Source organism: Coturnix japonica, chromosome 1 (genome assembly GCF_054131305.1).
Source record: "Coturnix japonica strain WE chromosome 1, WE-NBRP24, whole genome shotgun sequence".
Taxonomy (NCBI): domain Eukaryota; kingdom Metazoa; phylum Chordata; class Aves; order Galliformes; family Phasianidae; genus Coturnix; species Coturnix japonica.
In genome coordinates, this window is record NC_140663.1 from 94,183,011 (window position 1) to 94,200,162 (window position 17,152).

At 45.2% G+C, this 17,152-nt stretch overlaps 1 protein-coding gene and 1 long non-coding RNA gene across 2 annotated transcripts in view; one reads left to right on the top strand and one right to left on the bottom strand.

Annotated features, from left to right (window-relative positions):
- On the bottom strand, positions 1-6,866 carry ADAMTS1 (ADAM metallopeptidase with thrombospondin type 1 motif 1). Its single transcript, XM_015880877.3, has 9 exons — positions 6,317-6,866; positions 5,858-6,204; positions 5,262-5,394; positions 4,688-4,855; positions 4,124-4,410; positions 3,814-4,000; positions 3,536-3,711; positions 2,486-2,661; positions 1-2,110 (listed from the first exon to the last, which is right to left on the bottom strand). The coding sequence occupies exons 1-9, from the start codon at positions 6,864-6,866 to the stop codon at positions 1,369-1,371; spliced, it is 2,766 nt and encodes a 921-aa protein (XP_015736363.2). The 3' UTR covers positions 1-1,368.
- LOC107322644 (uncharacterized) overlaps positions 6,364-17,152 on the top strand; it is a 22,603-nt gene continuing 11,814 nt past the window's right edge. The window contains exon 1 of the long non-coding RNA XR_001559008.3: positions 6,364-6,638. This is a non-coding gene — a long non-coding RNA (uncharacterized LOC107322644). The remainder of the gene's footprint in view (positions 6,639-17,152) is intronic.

Here is a 17,152-nt window from a genome sequence, read left to right on the forward strand (position 1 = left end):
TTTCAAAACTTATAGGGTTCATTTATTACTTCTAGTAACATATTATACTGTATAAATACTCTATCCTTGTTATATGTCCTTTTAAAAAAGCGATAACTTAGAAGATCACATTAGACAAGAAGTATAAAAATAAATATGCTCATTATATGCATTTATTACAAATTATAACCCTTCCCAGAAGGGAAAGAAATATAAAATACTTATAAAGTATATAACATCTATAGTAATATATTTTACTATATACATATGGAAAGCCATATTCTCTCATTGTCTATGGACTGGCACAAACTTTTAATTATGCAAATGCTGGCGTACTGCTGCGGATGGACCTGCTATCCTTCAGCTTTGTCTTCCCGCCTTATCAGTGATTTGAGCACTACAAACCCACCAGAGGCCATTTAGGGGAGGTTCCCATTCATAGCGGGATTTCTTGGATGTCTTTATATCCAAATGCAAATAATTGCTATCAGCTGGGGTAAGGGAAAAAAATAACATGAGAGCAACGACTGAAACGCCCACTGCCACTAGTCTAGTTGACAGGATGGTAGAACCAAGCTCAAATCAAACAAAGCCAGTGGAAGGTATGCAGAAGGCACAAAGAGCAACTACTCATAGACGCTACCTGCTCCATGAAGTATTCCACTTTTTTCTAGCCTCTGGATTAGATGTCACTACAGAGGCATTAGAGTGGGTAAGAGAAATGGACAGGAACATTGGAATGATATAAAGATGCTTTAAAGGAAATAATGAAAGAATGGCATTCTAGTTATCTGTGGAATAGTTTTTGCTATTTCTTACTCTTTACAGGTAGAGAATATGGCTTCGTTTTTATATAAAACTGTTCTCTGAAACAATAGCAGCCATGAATGACTTAGTTAAAGCTCCTTTTCTAATCCTGTGTTTTGCCCTTCGTGAGGTAGGTAAGCCCTGACCAATTATTTTAAGCTATCTTTTCCACTCCCCTTTGTCTTCTCTTCTTACATGTGGGGACTTGATGAGTACCACAATATAAATCCAAAAGAAGGGAGAATTAACCAACCCCAAAATGTTTGCTTAAACATGCTTTGGCCACTGCTCATGTTTTAATTTGTAACAGACTTAAGAAAAGAAAGTTATATTACCCTAGGGCCTTCTCTGCTGAAGATGAGTGAGTGACACTGGTCTGCTATCCTATCAAATCTGCAGTTGGCAGGGTAGTTTAGGATGCAATGCCAACTAAGGTTATTTGCACTGTCCCACCTCAATGGATCCTCACCATAAATTTTGTACACAAGACGTACGCGCTACCTCTAACCCTCTTATTTTCAGTGCATTTTTCTGAAGGAAAAAAAAAAATAATAAAAAATTAGCTTTCCCAACTTATACTATTTAACTGCAGTCCGTAACATTGCAGAAGTCTATCAGGTGCTTCGGTTTCTTGGAAGGCTCACAGCTTTCTTGTGGCAGCACGCCGCCGTCGTAAGAAATACATTTCAACAACCTCTTTTTGAAACCTTTCCCGCATGTCTTAGAGCAAGCCGACCAGTCCCCCAGCTGCCACTGTGGGCAGGGAATATCAGCACAGGGACGGATATCACTGGGCTTCAGCTCCCGGGCACAGTCAGTGGCTGGCCACCCCCGGGGGTCCCGACACTCCACTGCCCGTCGCTGCCAACCCGAGCCACACGACTTGGAGCACTCGCCCCACTCCTCAATGACCCACTCAGAGGAGATGATCTCCTTGATGGCATTGAAGGACTCTTTCTTTTTACTGGGCACCTTCTCTGACGCAGGCTGAGCAGGCTTCTTCACAAAATAGGTGAACTTGATCTTGGGCTGTGGCAGGTCCCCCACTGTGAGGACTTGGATGGTCAGAGGCTCTTTTAGAGGGCTGAAACTGCGGATCCTCTCCAGAGCGGCAGAGGAGCCGCTATATCTCAGCACGCTGCCCTTGTAGGTGATGTCCTGCTCCAAGGTTGACAGGGTGTAATCGCCATTGAGGACATAGGTGCCATCTGCAGCTTTGATGGCCAGGAAGCTGCCGTCATGCCTGGCACCTCTGTGGTTCCTCTGCTTCACCTCAATATTGGTTGCCCCAGCTGGAATGGTGACCACGTCATGGTAGCCCGGTCTGCCCAAGAGAAAAAAGAAAGGCTGAGTTCTCCACTCATCCCTGGGACAAGGGAGGAGCTGCCTTACATGAGGCTGAATTTCATTTGGAGCCAAAGCATGAAGCTCACAAGTTGCTTATCTAATAGAACTAATGTATTAAGAGATTTGCAAAGTCACATCCCACATTATTGCTATGGCAAAAGCACGTCCCATGTAATGGGTTTCCTTTAACACTAAGATCTGACTGTGAGTCATCATCAATCAACTGTCTTTGACAGAACAAATCTCAGTTCCAAAGATAAACTGAGACAGTATCTCACAGACTTGGAAACCAAAAGCCTACACCCACAAAACATTCCCCAGAAAAAAACAGCAGCTGCGGTCATGCACTCACTTTGCTCTAACAAGTGTGCCTGACACTTTCTTGCAAGTGGATCCATTGCCACCGCAGATCCCGCATTTGTCAAACTTCTTATTGGAGCCTATCATCCGGTCACAGCCAGCCTTCACGCACTGTCCCTGGACGCACACAGAGGTGGAGTCAGGGCTACACGGGGTGCCATCCACAACCTTCAAAGGAAACCAGCAGGAGAGCAATTCCATTAGAAAATGTGCATTTCTTGGAAACAGAATGGAGAATATGAACAGAGAAAAGGCCCGCAGCACCCAGATTTTTAAGGCTTTTCAAAATGGAAACCAAAGCAGTCTGTAGGTAGTTGGAGCTACATAATGATTCTTCAACTCACTTGTATAATAAAAATAATGCCATGGTGACAAAAGAGAACAACCAGTTCCAGCTTTTATTAACACCCACCCCACTCCAAAAAAAGTCCACAGAACTGTTAGTAATTGTGTATAAAGGACATTTCTCTTCTCATGGTCCTAGAAGTGAGTGTATAAGAAAGTACAGAATTAAAATTGCTTTTAATGGTGTCCAATCAATCCTTTCTTTCTAGGAGTACTCCTCTACGATAAATATCTGTGTCATCACCCTGGCAGTTACTGGCTCTCAACATCTAGTGACAGTGAGTTCAAGTAGCTACGCAAGATAAGTTATTTCCCTTTTGTTTATTTTAAGCTGTCAGCGTATTAGTAACTGCTATGACAAAGCACTGATATTTTGGCAAGGAACCATCAGAATTCTCCAAACATATCTCAGTGTAATCAAATTGGTGGAAGGAGAGGGAAGGAAACTAGGGTGGAGTGGGTAGAAGAGGTGGTTCTTGTGAAGTAACTGCAAGCACTGTGCCAGAGTATTTAAAGCATGCTGGCACCAATCAGGCTGTACATGTATGGAGCAGAAGAGGAAGAATACTGCTTAAATACAAGAAAGAGAGACTCAAAGACTCTCAGATTTCTACAGTTCTTGACTCTTAACTTCACAAAGAGTAGGAGAAAATAGAAATGTGCTACTTTAGGAGGATGAGAGAGAACTTTCAAATACCTTTGGCTGTAAAACGAAGAAATATCCTGTTCCTTTTGCTCTGCAGACCAGTTTGCATCTATCCTTTGGAGAGACACCAGCATACTTGGGTGTCCACTCCACTGCAGGTCCGCTTCCAAAGGCAGACTTGGAAAACTCGTTGTGCTTCTCACATTGTTCCTCTCTAAAGGTTTTGCCTGCAGGCAGAGGAAAGACAGGTGCACATTAGATCAACTTCTGTCCATTGTCTTCCTCCAGAAGATCCCCTTCCTTCACCTCAAAAATGGGGAAAAGATTACCATTGTTATCTGGACAGTCCTCGATGTTACACGACCTGTACTGCACCCGCTTCCCCTCACAGTACTTCCCCCCATTCCTCGGCACAGGGTTATCACACTCCCTGAAAGAGTACTGCACACCGCCACCGCAGCTCCGGGAGCACTCTCCCCATGCTCCCCAGGACCCCCAGCTGCCATGCACCGGGGTCTGAAAGAACAAACAGATGAAGACCAAAACAGTTAGATAAAACCACAAAGACTTTAAAACCAGCTGCTTGTAGAAGAAAAAAAGATGAAACCAAAAAGACTTCTAAGCCTGTAGAATACTTACATCATAATGCTTCTTCTCAGTTTTATTCACACACTTGCCATTCATGCACCATTTCCCTTCCCCACAACTGGTACCATCCGCCCAAGGGAAGTGTTTGGTTTGGCAGACGAGCAGTCCTCCCGAAGTGCCGGTACACCACAGAGTTGTGCACGTACTGGCTGCATCAGGGCAGTGCTTGGATTCATCTCCAAAAGTGAACTGGCACTGTCTGTTGGCATCATACAGCGTGCCGGGAAGGTCAGAAGGAAGCTGGATCGGTCTGTGGGGCTTGTCCAACAAACACTCACCTGAAAAGGAATAGAAAAGGAAAACAGAGCAGATGGTGCTGTCAGTGAGTTCAGTTTTAGAAGGGAAAAATGTATTTGCTTCACTGAAGCTTCATTTGCATTGCAGCATGAGTTTTCCAGCCAATCTGTGCCACCATTTTTGTACAGCTAAGGGCCTTCCAATGCCATTGACAGCATGCAAAAGGTTAATGCTGTCTTTAACAGAAAAGGAATAGAATCAAAGCAGTAAAATACAAGAGCATGAATGCCACACGAATGGAAAGTTTAATCATCTTACCATGACCGTTATCCAAAAATGTTGTAATCATGTAGGCGCTACATGGAGACCAGGGCTGGCTGCGATCCAGGTTGGAAAGCATGGATGCCATCATGTGGAAATCCCGGCTTATTCCATTAATGCCAGCACACTGCTTTGCATCATCATGAGGCATGTTAAACACGTGGCCTTAGGAAAAAAAAACAACACAATAAAAAAGTTTGTGATTTCAGCAAGTCTGTCCTTTGCATTACCAATGCAATTGTAACTCTAGAGCTACTCATAGTCAGGTCTTTAAACACTGAAAGAATAGTGGGATCTGAACAGTGCCAAGTTTTAAGCAGATTACAGAGCATCTTCTCTCTCCTCACTGGCTATTTTCCTGCCATCTCAGTCCAGCACAGCTTTCACAGACAATGCAGAGTGGTCTGGAACCGTTTTCAGCAGTGGAACCCTGCTGCACTGCCAGGCTGTGCTGCTTCCAGCCTTGCCAAGGCAGCACAGGGTGCCCAGTGCCTGCTGGGAGCTTCCAGCCTCACTGCATTGAGCTGCCTGCAATTATTCAGCTGAAATTGCATTTTAGAGCTTCAAGTACCTAGCTCGTGGGCTGTTGTGAAGGCAGCCTGCAAGCCGTCGTCCTCTATGATAGAGCAACTGCGGTTTAGATCACAAACGGTTCCCACATCGGCCATCCCAAGAGTATCACATGTCTTGGCACCACAGAGGTCCTGCAAAAAAAGGCAGTTCATTATTAATCAGATCAGAGCCTTCACCTTGGCAAGAACCATCCCACCCTGGCAGCTTGCCTTTACTTATGGAAAGTGCATAAATATTCAGCACTTCAATGGGTATGATGGCAAAAATCTGCCTTTGGAACATACGCAGGGCTTACACGTAGAAGCAGGATGCATAATTTCCATACTGACTCTGCTAAAAATATACAGCAGAAACACACTGCATATCACACAATATCCCAAGTTGGAAGGGACCCATAAGAATCACTGCATCCAATTCCTGCACTCTAAGCTTCACCTGAGACAGCACAAAGGATACTGAACCCTAAACAACAGAAATTCATTTCAATTGCAGACTGCTTACTGGAGCCCACAGTGACCCCAAATGCTTTTGGGGAGTTCTTGGGGGGTGGGGAGCTGCGGGCAGTGGAGTAAACTCAGCCTCCTCGTCCCTCACCTGCCTGGTGAAGAGGATGGCAGTGTCATAGTGCTCGGCGTGCCGGTCGCTGGGCGGGTTGTGCTGCTTCTGCCAGCTGCAGAAGTTGCGTAGAGTCAGGGCGGCGTTAGAGGAGATGTCGGGTCCTTTGCGCTCCTCGTAAATGACCATGATCTTCACCACCACCAGGCTGATGGAGTTACGGATGCTGGGGTGCTTGTAGAGCTTGGCCGCCACCGAGAGCAGCGTCAGGAGGTAGTGCTTCAGTCCGCTGCCGTGGAACTCGGCCATCGACTGGTCGGCCACCAGCATGGTCTCCACGTAGCGGGGGCTGGAGACGAATCTTTTTTTCCTTTTGCTTCTCGTTTCTGCATTGAAAAGAAAAGAGAGGGAGACCCCGCGCACGTGAGCAACGCACGAGAACTCCGTGGACAACCACAAGGACAAACACAGCCCCCCGCTCCCACCCGCCTTCGGTACCTGCGTGTCCCGAGGGATCCGGCTCCGGTCCCTCCGCCTCGGCCCCCGCCCCGGGCTCGGTCACGGCGCAGCGGGATGCGGCGGGAGCGCGGGGCCCGCGGAGGCGGAGGACGTGGGGGCCGAGGCGGTGCCCCGCGGCTCCGGGCGCGGGTTGAATGAGGTACTCGCGGCCCCGCAACGAGAATGCACCGCGCATCCCCGAGCACAGGCTGAGGGCGGCGGCCGAACCGGGGTCCCGGTTGACGGTGCCGGAGTAGAAGCAACGGGCGAGGTCGTCTCCCGGCGGCGGAGAGGAGGAGGAGGGCGGCGGCGGCCCGCCCAGGTACTGCAGGGTGAAGTCCGGGGCCAGGAAGCTGCTGTCGGGCTCCAGCTCCAGAGTCAGTCGTTCCCCGAAGGCCTCCAGGCGGAAGCGTTCCCGGCCGCCGGCAGCGCCCAGGCGGCGCGGCAGTACCATGGCCTGGCGGGCGGCGGGGCGCTGGGCGCTGCACAGCCCCAACAGCCCCAGCAGCGCGGCCAGCACGGGCGGCGGCGGGCGGGCGCCGGTCCTCATCGCGGCGCGGCGGCTGCGGGCGGTCGCTGAAGCTGAGCGAGCGGTGCGCGGCGGTTCGCTCAGCGTGGGGCGTTCTCCCGGCGGAGGGGTGGCCGCAGGTCCGCGATCACTGCGGGGGCGGCGGAGACTTTCCCATGGCCGGCTTTTCGGGAGGGGTCTGCTGCCGGAGGGTCCCGCTGTGCGGCTCTCCGCTCGCTGCCGTTCCTTTCCCTTCGGCTCTCCGAGCTCCGGTCGTTCGCTCCTGCGAAAGCTCCGGAACGGTCTCGCGTGCACTTCCACGGAGCGGGGCCGAGCAGCCTCCCCTCCTGCGAGCGGCGGCGGGGACGGAACGAAGGCGGCCCGCGAGCCTCCGACCCTCCGCCGCGATCCGGACGCCTCCGCCGAGCGGGGTGAATGCAGCAGCCCGACCGCCGCCGCCGCCCTTTATGGGGTTTGTCCGGGCCGCCCCCATCCCCGGCGCGGCCTCGCCGCCCCCCACCGCGCCGCCCCTCGGCCCGGGCCGTGAGCTCACTGCGTGCGTAAGGCGGCTGCGGGCGGCCCCCGCCCCCGGCTCCCCCACCGCCCTCGACGGGGCGGGACGGAGCGCAGTGCGGTGCGGCGGGAAGGGCAGGGGTACGAGCCCAAACCGCGATGTCGGGAGGGGGGATGCGGCCGGCCTCCGTCCTCCGATCTTCACCCCTCGGGCTGGGCTCAGGGTTCCGTTGCCTCTTGGTTGTGCTTTTCATTTGAACCCCCTTCCCGCTCCGTTTTTATTTCTTTTTTGCTCTTGAAGGAGTCCTTGTCCGTGCGCAGCCTTAATGGCTACAGTCAGCCGTGCACCTGTAGTTCTGGGAAATGGTTCTTTATAAATCACTTAAATAGAGGCATCTACGGTAGGTGCAGGCAGCGTTTTTCCCCGAGGCAGCCCAGCGGTACAACCAATCCACATAGTAGTGTGCAGCTCCATCAGCAATGTGACTTCGTCCTCACTGAGGCCTTATTGAGGATCAGGGCGAAGGAGTGGTGTGCAAATGTGGTTACAGAAACCGAAGTGCTGTACCTATCGGTGACAGATGCTTCACTGCCAAGCAATGCTGTGCTTTATGCCAAGGCAAAACTCACAGGCTGGAGGCAGAGCAGCATGCATCATCCTGAGGGTAACATCTTTGTAGCACAGCAAGTGTGCTACTGAACCGAAACTGGAGGCTTTTCATCCTCATTTAGACAACTTTGAGACATGTTCCAATGACAGTGGGGCAGGCTGATTACCTAACAATACATTTGTCTCCTACAGTGCTGTGAACAGATGAACCGGAGTTTCCAGTTTCTTATTCGACAAAAAGTGCTGTTATCCTGCACTGGTGAGCAAAATCAAAGAAAGAACTTCACTTAGTATGAAGCAGCCCAAGTCCTTCTTTAAGAGAGCCTTGCAGCCCAATAGTTGGAGCTGTGTGTCCATCTCTGCCCTTATTTTGGAGATATGGCAATGTGTACCCTGGTCTGCTTTTCTAGGATAGGAACAACATCAAAGGTGCGGTCCATTTATGCTGTTAGTTTTCTTTTGCATCTGATACATACCTAGAAGTGTTTGTAATTCATTTTGGAACTTAAATGTTCAAAATAGTTAAGCTTGCAAAAAATATTAATTAAAAATACAGAAATATCCTGGCCAGTGCTGATAGAACTTATTGTTCAGGAGGGATGGAGCCTCAGTGACTCCCAAGGATGTTCTTGAAGCCACGAGCAGCTTTGTCACCATGTTTGACAATTCCTTTTTGATTTTAAATCGGAGATTGAAATTCTCCTGACCACCTTAAAAACGCTTTTTGCATGATCGAGGTCTTCCCTGTGTTCCACCAGGTGGCAGTCGCCTATCACGGATTATTTTTGGATAATGTTTTGTGATACCTCTCTCTGTTTCCAGCTCTGCTCTGATGGAATTGCTTTTACATTTTAGTGCTGTTCTCAGTGCTTTGGTGACTATGAGAGTTGGTTAAGAGATTTTTCTTTATGTAGTGTCCAACAGCATAGCTTAGTTCAGGGGCACCCACTCTGCAATTTCCTTGTTTTCCAGTTATTGCTTCTTACAATGCACAGACGAGAACGTCAGTGATATATTTGCACTGAGCACAAATCAAAGGAATAATTACAATTAGAAGCAAAAAGCTTGGCTCCTGACGAGCATGTAATGATGCTGCATGCTATGCTTCTAGTGTTGTGAGGGTTTATTTCTGCAAATGATTCTAATGCCTCGCTGTATATTCAAAGCTGGAGAGTGTGTATGTGTCTATTGCAATCCATATCCAATGCATATCTACAGCACATTTTGTATAAATGAAAATCCATGTCATGCACATATCAGAGTGTTTTAGAAAGCTAAACATACTGAACTCTTGCTTAATTTCACTCCGTGGGATGTAAAGTTGTCTTTAAGTTCATTTCCAGTGTTTCTTGGGTAAAGGCAATAACTTTTACTGCAAAGGGAGCCGCCAGATGGAGCTCATTGATCACTGTATTTTAGTTGGTAATGGAAAAGCGGTGCTTTTAATTATGGGTTAGCCTCAGTTATTTTCAGTATCTGAGCAGTGTTAACAATGGCAAAGCTTTAGTTGCTTTCCCAGTCTTTGTGTGAGCAGCGGCTTTAAAGCACAACAACAGCAAACGCAACAAGATTTCAGCCCGTTTGTTTAAATGCTGCAGGAGAGCATGTTTCAAGGACTATTAAAACAGCAGGTGGCGCATTAAGCCCACTGACAGGATGATGCTGTTAAAAAAATACTCGAAAGAACACTTCCAACCTTCCAACAACTTTAAAGCCATTTCTCTCTCCCCCCCCCCCCAAAAAACCCAACAAGCCCCAAACCCCCCAAAAAACAACAACAACAACAACAAAAGCACAATGCAGAAACTTTGGCCCAGCCAAATTTTATTACTAAATAGCTTATATAGGCCTGCGTACAGTTAAAATGAAGCACTACCAATTCTTTCTGCTTTCCATTGGTAAACTTTCATCAGTAGGATCATTGTACCTCTGGCTGCATGAGTCAAACGTTTTGTTATTCAGCAAATGTAATGCACCAGACATTTGTGTTCAATACGAAGACTGCAGTCGTGGGTAGTAATGTTCCCTTAATGATGAGCAACTGTAATACCCATAGCTCTCAATGTCCTCCTTGTGTTACAGCCGTGAATCATAGCTTTCTCCTGACACTACTAGTAGGTCAGGTCTGATGAAGGTGTTGAAAAACATGGAGCTGTTGAGACCTGGACTTAAAAACTTAATGTTATTCAACAGGGCCAAATGAAAGGTGCTGCACTTGGGTCTGGGCGATCTTGCCTGTGTACAGACTTGGAGAAGAACTCACTGGGAGTGGCCATGGGGAGAAGGACTAAGGGGTCCTGGTGGATTAAAAGCTGAATATGAGACAACAGGAAAGCCAGCTGTATCCTGGGTTGCATCAGAAGAGAGTTGGCCAAAAGGGTGAGGGATGGAACACCTCTGCTGTGAGGACAGACTGAGAGAGTTGGAGCTGCTCAGCCAGGAGAATGGGAGGTTCTGGGGAGATCTGAGAGTGGCCTTTCAGGATCTAAAGGGGGCCTGTAAGAAAGAAGGGGACACTTTAGAAGCGTCTATTGTGGTAGGACTGGGGGAAGTGATTTCAAACAAAAACAGGGGAGATTTAGGTTGGATATAAGGAAGAAGCTTTTACTATAAAGGTAGTGAAGAACTGGAACAGGTTGCCCAGAGTGGTGGTGGATGCCCTATCCCTGCAGACTTTCAAGGTGAGGTTGGATGTGGCTTTGAGCAACCTGATCTAGCTGTAGGTGTCCATTTTTGCTGCATGGGGATTAGACCAGATTATGTATAAAGGTCTTTTCAAATTTAAATGATCCTGTGATTCTATAATGTGAGTCATGCTGGGTCTGACACAGAGAATCATTCCTTCTGTAGCTGAATGTGACCAATGGAGGATGGCAGTGCATCACCAGTGGTGTATGCTGGTTGACACGCTTGTGCTGAATTGTCTTGGTAGGGAAAAGTGAGCCTGTGTCTTGACCAGCAGCTGCCTGTATTCATAACTACATGTAAAGCTGTCTATTGTTGAATCCCTATCTGATCCAAGACATCAAAGGCTGTTAGCAGCTCCTGGCTGTTTGTTGATTGATGTGCTTGTTTGGACCTGTGAGTTAGCACACTTAAAGAAGTACATTCTAAGGCTAGTGGAGGCAAAGCTGTGCATACATTTAACACCAGTTTTCTGGATAGATCAACACCTAGGGGACGGCCCAGCATCTACTTTTATATTACCCTCCTGGCCTAGCTGTTATCAGCCACATACGTTAGCAAAAATCTCTTACCAAAGCACAAACCTGAAAGACTTGAGACTGTAAATCTGAAGAGGGAGGTTTGTGTAAGAAACTATGATGTGACCATATCATGGAAAATTTGTTCTAAGGACTGTTGAGGTCTGACACTGTATCTCAGTCTCTGATAGTAGAAGTATTCCTACAGAGGAATTAATGTCGCCATCTAAATGGCTTATGAACAGCTGACCTAAATCCAAATTTTCATGGTCAAAACAACTGCCAGTGTCAAGTATGCAAAAATCTCTCTGAAAAGAAGGGATCAAATAAAAAGGATTTAGGTGAAACAAAACGTTGAATTATACTATGTCTGCAAAAGTGTTTCAGAAGTTAAATATAACCATAATGTTGGCTGCTAAGTCCCTCAGCAACTGGAAAAGAGAATGGAGCACATTCGTGCATACCCTGAGTTCCACTGACATTTTGATATTTTTATCACACTGCTATTTCAACAGATACCATGCTTTCTCAGTGTGCTTTGGACAGAGAGTTTCACAAGTGCTGCAAGAAGTGTTACAGTTTCCATGAGCATTCTCATAATGAAAAGTCATCACTATGCCCACTCATATATTTATCTATTTTTTTCCTTCCAGACATTTATGTAGTGTAGGAGACAGTTGTTGTCACTTAGCAGATGTGACATCGATTAGCATGTGACAGCGATTCCAGCGAGTTTCTGTCTTGCTAAACAGTGCCCTCCGTATCGTTGTCCTAGACATGTGCTGGTATTTCTTTGTGACCAAAGAAGCCTATATAATGTTGATAATCCTTATAAAAAGTATCAGGAAATTTGGACCCATTCAAGAAACATTTTCTTTGGAGTCAGATTTCAAGCTGGGCAGCTTCCTCACCCTAATGCTCACACAGCCACACAAACAGTTGTATCGGCTTAGTAGAGGGTGTGATAATGCATTGCAGAGAGTGGTAGGAATGGGCAGCTCAGCCTGTCTGGCAGGAAGATAAGAGCTAAATTGTCAAAAACATAATAATATTGTATGTAGCTTGACTTACATGAGGACTTATGAGGGTTCATTTTACTAACTTTCCTTCCTCACATTCTCCCTCTATGATTTTAGTAGCCTCATTTGCATACTTTATCTTACCCATGCTTTTTTCAACCCTTCTTATCATACTTTTCCTCCCTGTTATGCTGGATAATCAAGAGTTGGCAGTAAGGGTATTTAACAAAGGGCGAAAAATAAAAATAAAAATAAAGGAAAATGCTTTACTACTCTCTACTCCCCAAATAATTTATATACATATTTAGACCTATTTGATCCGTGTCTTGCTGTGTGAAAGGTGTGATGCTCTTTGGATGCAACCTGTTGTCTGTATCCCTGATTGAGCAGAGGGTTGAACCACTGACCTCCAGAGGACCCTTCCAATCTCACCCATTCTGAGATTTTGTGAAATCTAAGGCTTCAAATGGACCTGCCGCTGTAGCTATTTGAGAAATAAATGGAGAAGTGACTTCATTACTCAAAGTCCAGAGTGAAACTTTGGTCAAAAAGCAGCAGTGCATTTCTGCTTGCAGCAGTTGAATAAGAGTTCGTAATTCTGAGCTTTTCTCTTTTGAAGTGAGGGATTTTGACATATGTGTCAGTGCTACTTTTATAATGCCAAAGAGTTGTTAGCCCCTAGGTTCTCCAGTGTTTTTAATCTCAGCACTAACTGTAAGCAATTGTAATGGAGATCAGCTGTTAGCTTCCATCTTGCTGCCAAACCAGGCTTGTATCACAAGTGGAAAGGTGCTAGACAGTCAAGCGTGAAATTCTCTTGCCTGCATCTCTTTTATTCAGACCTGATGGAAATAACATGTAAGCGAGTAAAAAATCTCAGCGATACAAACCTCAAGAGAGACAACTTTAAAAGGCAGATTTACATAATGGCAAATTTAGGGATTTGCATCAGCATCTTTAGATACTTTATTCCAGTCATTTATCAATTTATACCATGACTTAAGCAAATATTTCAGAAGTACTGCAAAAGATTATAATGCAAAGTCGTGGTTTTAAGTACAATTCTATGTGTCTTTCTTTAATATTAATTGTATACAAAAATAGCATGCCTTTTCTTTAACATTAATCGTATACCAACATAGGGTACCTTTGTAACTTCTGGGGGGCCTATTTCTGCTGCAGACTCTTAAGATGAGAAGCAAATCCATAACAAAGCCATAAATACGTAAAAATCAGTTATTAAATCTGGTAGATGGTTCAAATCTGTTTTTTAGAAGTTTGATGGCTTTCAGAAGCCATCAGTAGTTGCCTCCTAAACACTATATTTTTGACTCGTTCATTGTTCATGGGCTTCAGAATGAGCAACTTGCAGTCCTTAAGAATTACCTCCACAGCATCTCTCCTCCCCAGGTTGTCCCCAGGCACCCCAGGGTGGCTGCTGGGCCCAGCCCACCTGACTAGAACCAGCTGTATCTTACCTCATGGGGCAGTCCCGGCCTTGCCTTATGCTGCAGCCTTGCAGCCCGCCACTGCCAATGCGCATACACATTACAAATGGTACAGAAAGGCAATGTGTAAGGATATCCTATACAGCTTTTCTCACTTGCCTCTTTACAGTGTAAAATTTCCCAAGTCCTGCAAAAATGTAATACCTGACACTTTCTCTGATCCTCCATAAAGAGGCTTCTGATCACCCTCTGCTTTCCTCTATGTATATGCACTTTCTGCTTTCTCTTCCATCTAATAAGTACCACAATTGGTATTTTCACTTGTGAAAAAGTAAATGCCTACCTAAACCAGAACTTGGAGGAGTAAATATTTCAAAGAAAGCCCCCAAACCAAGCAAACAAGTGAGTGAGCAACCAACTTCCCAGTGAAAATAAAAACAGCCAAAGAAAGAGGGGATTCATTTGTCTTAAGAGCTTCCAAAGAATTTTTGGAAACAGCCATCATAACAATAAATTGTAAGACTATAGAAATGGTTAAACCAGTAAAATAATGAGCAGAGTGACCCCCAGAAGATCAGGCTGGAACAGACAAGCAGTCATTAGCAGAAAGAATTTGAGCTCTGGGACAGTGTGAGCTACTCCCTTCAGGTTTTGGAAGATTTAAAATTACTCTCATAGTTCACTGTGCAGTTACACTTGCTATCTCCCCAGCCAATCTGGAGCAGCCCATGTGTGCGTCTCCTCTGGCACATAACATTGTTTGCACAACTCCATATTAAGTCTATTAATACTCTTTGCCCACATGAGGAACCCTTGTTGCAGTGATGCAACACGCAGCTCAATCATATAATGTTAACAAAGAGAACTTGAGCAGACACGTAGACCCCAATCCTGGAAATATTTATAGTTAGGCTTGAGTTCTGGCATCTTATTAACCCCTTGAGTATTTGGAGGATTGAAAACTTAATAAAATGTTCGCCAGAGTATTCTGTTTACAAATGATATCAAGAGGAAGCATGTGCAATGACTTAGATGAGAAACGAAGTTTTTAAAACAAAGTATCCCTCCATCCCTGCTCTGTGTATGTCAGTTTATACCACAGAGATTATAAGAGCACAGCCAGAAATAAACAAATCCTAGTAGACCAGTACTCGGATTTGTGTTTTCACTCATGTTACTAGTAGGTCTTCTGGAAAAACGTCATCGCTTTTTAGCTTCCACTTAGCATTATTAACATCTCATCTTGGTTTTAATATGGACTTTTGTAAGCCTTCACTGTACCCTTATAAACAGGCCATTTAATTTCCCATGGGCATAAATAGAGGCATATGAGCAAATGTTAGCAAGAGATTATTGGGACCTCTGTCTTTGCTTTGCCAACTCCTTTTTTTCACAGTTTGTCACTGGATATGTTATAGTTCAGGGTGATAAAGAACTGAAGGCAGGGAGCATGGGGTATATGTTCATGATGCCTTCCCATTCATTCTATTTCCATGAGTGACATGGTGAAGTTACAGCTTCTCTGACTGAATGGCTTAGATTGCCAGATATGTGCTTTAAAGTTAAAATCTATACTTTAGGCCAAAAATAAAGGTTTGGATACATGACTTAAATTCATTTAGAAAAAAATTCACAAGTTTGAAATGTTTCAAGTCTTCTAGGAATACATGGGCCTGTATCTACCAATTGTTCTCAGTGTTTTGACTCATACTGTTGAGTTCCATCTTTTGTTTATTTAGGGAATTATGACTTTTGTGCATGATTAAAATATCATGGTCATAAAAACACATCATAGTTTCACATGGGATATGTATTTTTAATGTAATAATTAATTTTATGCCTTCATAAATTCAGCTATCATTTCTAATCATAAGCTGGTCCTAGCTGGAAGACAAGCATCACATACCCTCACATGCTGTCAGTCCTCTATTCTGTTGTGAAAGAGGGCTGGGTCTCTTGTCTGGTTTGGCATCTGGCTCCCTAGGATATAGAGGGAGTACAGCTGAGGTAACCCTGCATTCTTTGGATCAGCCACACTGCCAAGATGTGAAAGAAACCTTGGATTACAGCTGCCTCTGCATGGGTCAGCTGTGTGCTGAGGAACATTTACATGCCCCTTACAAAATGCTAGTGGGTGAAGAGGCAAGAGGGTGACCTCCAGCTGTTTTTGCTTACACCAGACTGTTTCAGTCTTGGAAGAGCTGCTGGCCCATGTCCAAGAGCAGTCTGGGGAAGTCCTGTAGGAATTAATGAGGGACATTGACTGGAAAGACTTTCTGAGCTTCTGAGGCTGACATCCCATGGCCTGAGAGCTGGTTATGTGTCATGTGTCTTCAAAGGCATTACGAAAGCAGTTAGGGAAGTCCCTTCCCAAAGATCTAAGTCCCACAGGAGGGTTCCCATCTGAGGCTGGACTTTCTTACATATAACAAATAGAACAAAGCAGTTCATGACTATCCAGAAGATAGAAAATCTGTGCTGCTTTTCTTTCTTAAACATACAGAATCTCTATTCTGTTGCTCAATAACATTTATGAAAAGGGAGTAATATAAAAATAATATCTACTGCACAAAAATGCACAGCTGTCATGTGACACACCTTTTAAAACCAAAGCATCATCAGGTATTGTAGCAAAAAGTAGAAAAAATTCCACTTCATAAAAACATATCTTTATATATGTATATATTTATATAGTTCTGTTGATGCCAACTGAGCTGTCATTGCTTTATATGGTAAATACATGAGCTAACATAGGTTGTCTAAATAAATAGCTAACGAGACAAAAAGTGAAACCAAAGTTAACTGTGAGGGCCCTGCCTGCATTATTAATGTGCATTTCAAAGCTTTAAAAAAAAAACCCAGTCTCTTTTTACCTTTTCAAAAGAACTGAAACTCAAACATAGAATGGGAAACAAGCTGAAAAACTGTAAACACTAAAGATATGACATAAATCACTGAAAGCTGAGAAATTGTAAGTGGCAGCATTAACTCCCATTGTTTATTTCAGGGAAGGCAGAAAAGAAAAGGTCAGTTAAGGCAAGAACACCCACCACTAAAACTGCCAGCATTTACTGCTTTATGTTAATCGCTGTGGCTCTAACACCAAAGTATTTTTTACATATCAGTGGACAGCTGCACTTGAACAGAGGCCCATTGACTTGTCATCTGAGCATCTCTTTTGCATTCAAGGACTTTGATGTGTGTGGCTGGAAGGAGGAAGTCCCAGCTTTAGCCCACAGCAGCATCCCGGTACATACGTGCTGCTTTCTTTGCACACTGCAGTTGTTCTCGACTACTGCAGCTCTGCAAAGAACTGTAAAGAAAAACACACATGCACGTTTTAGCTCCCATGTGGATTGTTTAATTGTATAATTGTGATGTGACTAATACCAAACATTATAGCAGTGAGTAATACAAATGATGGTTGTCCATAAGCCAGGCATTTGATTATTAGTGCCAGTGAAAAGACATCAGGTTACTGATGTTGGAGACTGCTGTTTCTGTAGCCTGCCAGGACTGTGACAGGTGCAGTTTC